Below are 8,067 nucleotides of genomic sequence, written 5' to 3' on the forward strand. Positions count from 1 at the left end.
TTGCCGCAGCGGGCTCCTGGGGAGCCCCTTCTGGGGTCCCACATGGCCCAATTAGAAGGATTCACGGACCTTCTGCTTCCGAGTAGGCTGAGTGCCGCCTGGCTTGGGAGCGGAAGGGGCTCGCTTGGTGCATGTGGTGGTGGATGGTATCTGGCGGTCTCCCTGCAACCCAGCAATGAATCACTGCCTGTAATTCCCCCAGGAGTAACAATACTAGGGAGGATGGGGTGACTGCAGGGGGCGAGATCCTGGGACCTCAAACAGCAGCCTAAAGTGGGTGAGAGGGGCACAGTTACCCTTCACAGATGAAGGTGGGCTGAGGACTACAGGCAAATAACTCCCTCTGCCACGATGGATGCGTGGAGGCATTTGGCTTGTCAGGTACCAGCTCCTAATAAACAGAGACTAGGTTTCAAGTGAGAGCTCACAACTAGAATCCAATTAGGGTGGGATTGCTTTTATTTATACCTGGATGTATTCTGGAGGGGAGTAGAGGCGTCCATAGAGGTGTGTGTGGTAGAGCAAGGCACAATACAGACGCAGGACACAGGGTGGTAGGGAGATGAGCCCCGGGCCAGGCCCCGAGGGGGTTGCTGTTAGGCCTGGACACAGTGCCAGGCTTACGTTTACAGAAAATCAAGCCAAAGAAGCAAAGAGTTCCTGTGTATCCTGCCTCCTTTTGCCCTGCTGTTAACAATTGGCCATGTGCTGCTCCTCCGTTACAGTGGCTGGAGCCCCAGGCGTCTACAGGGCTCCCTCTTGCTGTTCTGAGGACACTCCGGGTTTGGGCAGAGACCTCTGTGCTGTACTCACCATCGGAATCATGCAGGGTTTTATGACAGCCCTCAGCATCCTTTGTGCCCCCCTGTGTATTCCTCTGTGCTCCAGCGAGCCTCTGGCCTCCACTGCCCTTGCTGTCTCTGTGGTTTACCTCTTCTAGAATGGCACGGAGTTGGAGCCACACCCAGAGCCTTTTCACACTGGCTCCCTTTGCTTAGCGATAGGCATTCATGGCTCCCCTTTTCATGGCTTGATAGCTCATTTTCAGGACGGGGTAATATTCCATGATCTGTGTGTACCACTGTTAGCTCACCCGCAGCGGGGCAGTGGGATCTATGCAACTCGGGGAAATTGTGAATAAAGCTGCCCTATACTCCCATTCAGCTTCCTGTGCAGACAGCGTCCCCAGCTCATCTGGGGGAAACACGATTGCCCCTGCGCTTGGCGAAGAGTGTGTGCTTTGTTACCCTGGTGTTCCGTACACTTCTGTGGCACACACACCTCTCCACTGCAGCCTCACCTTGCTTGGCAGCTCAGGCAGGGACACGAGGAAGATTAGGACAAAGCAGAAAGAGGCTTCATAGCAAATACTGATGCCCCGTCACAGCTGGCCACAGGGAGTGCCAGGGTCACCCACTCAGGGCCCCTCCTGACCCTTGTTGCCACACAAGAGGACCTCACCCTTCTGGCTTTGGCGCCCCTGCAGTGGAGCCATCCTGACTGTACCGCCCGCTGGGCTCTGGCGGCGGGGGTGTTCACCCCTGTCCTGTGGCTCCAGTCTTGAAGTTCAGTTTCCAGCCTCTGCATGCAAGCTCAGCCTTCACAGCTGCCCTGAGTGTTGTTGCTAACATGCATGCGTTTGGGGCCCTCAGAGACTCCCCTGACCCTGGCTGCCCAGCTAGACGACTCCATGGAGGTCATCAAAGCCCTCCGAAATGGCGGGGCTCACCTGGACTTCCGCGCCAAGGATGGGATGACAGCCCTGCACAAAGCCGCCCGAGCCAGGAACCAGGTTGCGCTGAAGGTGCGTCCATGCCTGTCCATGGTCAGAGACACTGCCCTCTCGGTTCCCGGAAGCTGTCCCCACTGGAACTTGGAGGACTTTTCTGCCCTTTTTCATTGGCACTGCTGCTTCTAGAATTTATTGTCCTCAAAGCCTGGCCCCTGGGGGAGGCTGCCAGCCCTTCAGAAGTCACTGTGCCCACCCTGCCACCCAGCAAGGCTGTGTGCACCCCCAGCATCTTACTCTTTGGTGGTCTCCTGCTCTTCCACCTGCCCCAGCTGTGTTTGAGAAGCATGTATGGGAAACAGGGGCTCCTAGGCCTTCTCCATCAGAGCCCTGGTGAGGGAGGATGGGGTTGCTAGTACAGGCGTACCCAACATGGGGCTTCCCCCCTCCCAACTCTCAGCCTCAGCTGTGCCCTTCCACTGGCTTCTGCAGAAATCATGTGCATTCCCAATGCTACTCGATAGGTCTGTGCCCCTAGTGCGCAAGGATGTCCTGCGTGTTCTGTTAAATGGCACAGCCTCCCTCTCCTGCAAGCACTGCCTTTCCTTGGTTGCCCTCCATCACTGCTCGCCAGAACATGGGGTTGCAGGCCACAGGCGGGTCTGAGTGCCGCAGCCCTGTGCCGGTCTCTGTCTTCTGCTGATCCTGCAGGCCTGAGCTCCCACCACCTGCCACCTCAGGCCTAGAAAGGTCACTGTCTCTACTTAGGACCTGCTTAATTCTGAGTTCATGAGAAAATCATGGACCTCAGGGCCACCTTGGCCTGCAGGAGCATACTGCTTTGATTGTTGCCCTCTGTGCAAAAACCATGATGAGACCAGTGACCCTGACTTTGGAATTTTTTTTTTCCCCAGACCTTGTTAGAGCTTGGTGCCTCCCCGGATTACAAGGATAGCTACGGTCTCACGCCACTCTACCACACAGCCATTGTGGGGGGCGACCCCTACTGCTGCGAGCTGCTGCTACACGAGCATGCCACCGTGTGCTGCAAGGACGAGAATGGCTGGCACGAGATCCACCAGGTGTGTCCGCGCCTCCCGCAGCACCTGTGCGCTGCCCCACTCCCACCCGGGGACCCAGTCGTGCTTGGTACCCACAGGCTGGTTCCCGCCTCCAGTCACTTCGTTCGACCTCCCAGAGATCCTAAAACATTTGGATCAGTGATCGGCATTCACATAGAGACTAGAAACAGATAATCCTGGCTTCTCTGGAGAGAAGTTGGAAGGGAATGTGGGCCTGCTGCTCTGCTTGACTCTGTCCCCTGCCCTTGGGGGGCAGGTCCTCCCTCAGCTGAGCATGGATTCTCCAGTCCCCACAGCCCTGCAGGCCCTGCTGCAGATGGCTTCAGGGCCCCTCTGTGTGCCGGTGACCAGGGTGCAGGGCCAGCTTTAGATGGACAAATCTTGTGTTGTTTGGACCCCACTTTACAGTACAGGATTCAGGGTGTCAGCTCTGGTCTGCAGGGGCAGAAGCCACCTGGTGGTTCAGTAAGAAGAGTTCAAAGGCCAGGAGTGGCTGTGGGAAGGAGCAGGCGTGGGGCCCCAGAGGCGAGGGCCTGCTCAGGACTGTGTCCTGAAGGCTGCACTGAGGAGGAGGGAGCCAGCCCAGCCAGCACTCTGCCTCCAGGGCCACAGCAGGCATGTTCTGGGCTCATGTAGTGACCAGCAGGCGCCAGTGCACTGAGATGGGGGGAGGGGTGACTGTGGCTCCTAAGCCTGTGCTAAGTCACAACTTGCCATCATCTCCACAGTAGTATAATAACTGGGCTGCAGAAGGGGTTTCCCCGGAAAGAATCCTGACTATCTCAGGATGAGGGCCCCAAGGGCCTTTCCGAGCTCTGAGGCCCTAAGGTCCTGAGATACCCTGCTTGGAAGAGGGCAGTGCTGGGACGTCAGTGCAATAGTGAGCTAGTTAGTACTAGCTAACTCTCTTTGCCTGCCTGCCTGCCTGCCTGCCTGCCTGCCTGCCTGCCTTCCTTCCTTCCTTCCTTCCTTCCTTCCTTCCTTCCTTCCTTCCTTCCTTCCTTCCATTACTGGCCACTGAACCCATCACTTTCACACTGAGCTACATCCTCATCCCACCCCTATTCGAAAAAAATTTGAGCTAGGGTCTTCCTGAGTTCCTAGATGCACAGACAGGCTGGGCTTCAATTTCAAATCCTCCTGTCTTAGCCGCCCTGTGCTTATAGCCTAGAGCACGTGATGGTGGCCCTTCTGTGGGCGGTGGGGACCCTGGTGTCACTATGGGCCTGCCTCTTGGCTGTGATTTCTGGTTCCACCAAGTGCAGAGTTTCATCTCTGAGGTCCTGAGCTTGGATCCAGAGCAAACTGCCCTCCTGTCTGCCCTTTGCCCTGCCCTTTAGCCCAGAGTGTGTGGAGGCACTAACCCGAGTCCTTGTGCCCTCCACCCAATTAGGGTCTCTAGAGGCTCCGCTGTGATGCTGGTGTGGACTGCCCTCTGGTGGTTGGTTTCTTTTCAACGCTGTCTGGAAAAGTGACTTCCTCCTGCTGGTTCTTTTCTTTTTTTGTGGAACCTGGGATTGAACTCAGGCCCTTGCGCTTGCCAGGCAAGTGCTTATTCTACTGAGTTATCTCCCCAGCCCTTCCCTGCCGGTTCTTTAAACTCCTAGAAACCTCCCTTATCTGTGCTTCCCCATCCCTTGAGTCCTGTTGAATCAGGACCCACCCTGATGACCTCATTTTACCTAATTTTTTTTTTTCTTTCAGTACTGGGGATTCACCCAGAAACAAACTCAAAGCTATGCCCCCCAGCCCTCATTTTATGTTCATGCAGGATCTTTTAATTTGCTCAGCCTGGCCTCACACTTGGGATCCTTCTGCCTCAGCCTCCTGAGTAGCTGGGATTATAGGCCTGCGCCACCATACCCTGACCTTAATCACCTCTTAAAAGACCCTGTCTCCAGATACTGCAGCCACATGCTGAGGCTAGGACTTCTGCATAAATGTCAAGGGGACACAGTTCCACACATAGTGCTGGTCAGGACAGAGCTACCGGCTCTCAGGTTTGTGCCACAGTCCATGCCCTGGCTTGGCTTCCCCACTACACACCTCGGTGTCCACCTGCCATGGGGCCGGCAAGAAGACTGAGGTGCAGGGCTGTGGAGCAGCAGGTGGCTCCAGCCAACCTAGGAGCCTTTGCAGGGGTGTGGACAGCAGTTGTCTCTCCGCTGACAGCATCCATTTCCTCATCCATCAGGGCTGATGTGACGAAGCTTGTGTCCTGTTGGGTCATGATATCCACGGGTTGTAAATGAAGCCTGTGCCGTGAAAGAGATGCCTGTGTGTTTTGATTTAGTTCACTGGGACACAGAGCAAGGTGGAAGTGGGGGACGTCTTGTGCACAAGTGATTGCTGTCCCCTGTGCCACTGTGCAGTGAAGTCTGTGCTGCTCTGGTTGCGTGTGTTGGGCATTGCACAACCCCAGGGGGCGCTGTCCTCCCTTCTATAATTTTAGGTGTGGAGATTTATACCACATGCCCAGCAGGTGGCAGTAAAGTGCTTAAAGGAAGGCGTACTCCATGTCCTGATTTATACCCTGACTGTGGCTGGCAAGTGGTGAGTGGGCTGCTGGGCATAGCTGGGGTGAACCCAGAACCTGTGGGGAGCACCTGCATACACACACACCCCCCACTTCCCCAGATCCTAAGCAGTGGCTGTGGGTGGGGCTCCTGGACACGGATTACCCACAAAGCAGTGCTTCGCCTTACATGATGGGTGTACTCGGACCCCTGCCAATCCTCTCTCTGTCCACTGGCCAGAAACCGCCTTGCCTGCCTCAGAGAGGACACTTTTCTTGCTTTAACCCTTTGGTAGCTTTCCCTGTCTTTGTGTCAAGTAAGTGACGTGTTCTTTTCTGAGTTATAAAAGATTGCTTCCATTTTCAAAGTTCGAGACGATATACAAGGATGACACAGAGAACGCCACACGCCCTTCCCTTGGAGACCACATCTGCATTTACCAGTTGTCCTGTGGTGTCCCTTAGGGTCAGAGGATCCGCCTGGCATCCTCCCCGACCCTTACTCTGGGAGAGCGCCTGTCTTCCCTGACTCTCCTGCCTGGGCCCTTATGGTGACTGTGGGGCAGTCACTGTAGACGGCCTTCAGTCCCCTGGGTGTTTGGTGTGCTCCTGTGATGCGATCCAGGCTGTGCGTGGTGGCCAGAGCGTCCTGGAGCCGGGCACCGTGCCCTTGGCCCTGCTTCCCATGGGACGGCCCCTGATGGCCGTGTGCCCGTCACCAGTGATGTTCCTGCTGGTCACCTGATCCACGATGCCTGCTGAATTTCCAGCTTAGTCTTTCCCTTATTTTACCTATCAAGTCCACGCTGGGGGTGGGTGTGTCTTGGAGCATGCACCGTCTACCTGCGCATACCCCTGCTCCTGCTGCACACGCTTCAGTGCCTGAATTGGTTCTGGCTGCCACAGCCACCAAGGGGACATTTTCTGATAGCATCGCTGCTTCTGCATCTACTGGCTTTCTAGTTTTGTTTATTACTTGTTTGTTGATGGCAAGGTAAACTTGTGGCTTTCTACTAAATAATAACACTCTGTGGTGGTTGTTATCCCAGTTTGGGCCGTGGGGGCCCCTCAGGGGGCGCCTTTTCTTTTGCACGCATCTCCATCCTTTTTGAGCCCCTCTCCCTTCCTCCCTTGCTTCCCCCTCTCTCCCCCTCCTCATTCTTTCCTTCCCACTCCCCCCCTCCTGCTCCCCTCTCTCTCCCTCCCCTTCCCCTCTCCCTCTCTCCCTCCCTCCCTTCCTCCTTCCCTTCTTTTCTGATGCAAGGAGATATTCCAAGGTTGCTCTTGTTCTTTTTCTTCCCCAGCCCTGAGATCAGCCACTTCCACTGGGAACCCTGGACCCCTTCAGTGGGGAAGGATATTTATTATTTATTATTTATTTATTTTTTTTTTGCAGGGGAAGGATATTTAGAAACCAAAATTTGGTGGCAGGTGTGCTCACTGTCACAGGGCTGCTGCTGGCTCTGCATGCTCTCGGGAACCACAGTTAGATGGGTGGACATGTCCATAGAGTCCTCACTGCATGTCCCAAGGACACCAGAAGCCGTGATGCTCAAGTCCCCGACACAAATTGGCCTAGTGTCTGCATCTAACCTACGTACATCCTCCTGCATAGCATAGCTAGCTCTAGGTGATGCGTCACACCCAGTACCACACAAATGCCATGGAAGTAGCTGTTATACTGTATTGTTTAGGGAATAAGGACAAGAAAATGTCTTTGTGTGTTCAGTGCATTTTTTTTTCAAGTGTTTTCCATCTGCGATTGGTTGAATCTGTGGACGTGGAACCTGAGGATGCTGATGACCAGCTGTATAAACTTTGAGTTTGTTTTTTTTTCTCTGAAAAGAACAGTGGGTCCATCTACCCCCTCCCAGGCCCGTGCCACAGGGGATGCTGCCATATTCCCCCCGAGCTGTCTTTGCCTTCTGTCTTCCACAGCGAAGGCCCAGCCCTTACTTGCCTGTCTTTATTCACCTATTTGTTGCTTCTCTGGCTGAGCCAGTCTGGTGACCCGGTGACCACGGCTTGCCTGGGCTGCTCAGCCCTCTGCACCCTGCTGGCCTCCTGTCCCACACCATGCAGTTTTCCCTCTTTAACGACTGGGGGTTAGAAAGCAAAAGAAAAGTGAAGCTGGCCCTTTAAAAGCACAGCTGGTGAGATAGCCCAGCGGACTAAGCCTCTACTTAGGCAAGCTCAGGGACCGAGGTTCAATCCCCAGCTCCATGTGCAGGCCGGCCCTGCCCCAAGGTACACTGAGTATGCCTGTAATCCCAGCGCTGGGGAGGCTGAAAACAGGAAGATCACTATGAGCCTGAGCTGGGTAGTGAGACTCTGAAATAAATACATAAAAAATAAATAAAAGCACAGTGACTGGCAGAATAAAGATCATTTGGACTATATAAGAGATGCTAAATTGATTACAGATATTGAAATTTTTAAAAATCTATTAGCGTATGCAATCCATTGCCATCGATTCCCCTCAAAGCGTTCGCCTTTGCTTCAAATGCACTCTTGTCATCATTCCTGCTACTTTCCAAAGCAGTTCCAGAAGCTTCTTCCATGACTGTGATAGTTCTTTTTCAGTTTGCTTGCTCTCACGCTCCCGCTCGCTCCTGCTGTCTGTCTGTGTCTCTCTGACTCTGTCCTTCCGTCCCCCCATCTGTCCCTCTCCTTCCCCCTCCCCCTTCTCCTCCCCTGCTCCCTCCCCCTCCCCTCCCCTCCCCTTCTCCTTCCCCCCTCCC

At 54.6% G+C, this 8,067-nt stretch overlaps 1 protein-coding gene across 3 annotated transcripts in view; it reads left to right on the top strand.

The window, feature by feature from the left end:
* Window positions 1-8,067, top strand: part of Shank2 (SH3 and multiple ankyrin repeat domains 2) — a 537,673-nt gene that overhangs the window by 124,520 nt on the left and 405,086 nt on the right. For all 3 annotated transcript variants that reach the window (XM_023710614.1, XM_023710615.1, XM_023710613.1), the window contains exons 6-7: window positions 1,653-1,804; window positions 2,644-2,811. In XM_023710614.1, the coding sequence (XP_023566382.1) occupies window positions 1,653-1,804; window positions 2,644-2,811 (320 nt within the window). The remainder of the gene's footprint in view (window positions 1-1,652; window positions 1,805-2,643; window positions 2,812-8,067) is intronic.

Source organism: Octodon degus, unplaced genomic scaffold (genome assembly GCF_000260255.1).
Source record: "Octodon degus isolate 3935 unplaced genomic scaffold, OctDeg1.0 scaffold00018, whole genome shotgun sequence".
In the NCBI taxonomy this organism is placed as follows: domain Eukaryota; kingdom Metazoa; phylum Chordata; class Mammalia; order Rodentia; family Octodontidae; genus Octodon; species Octodon degus.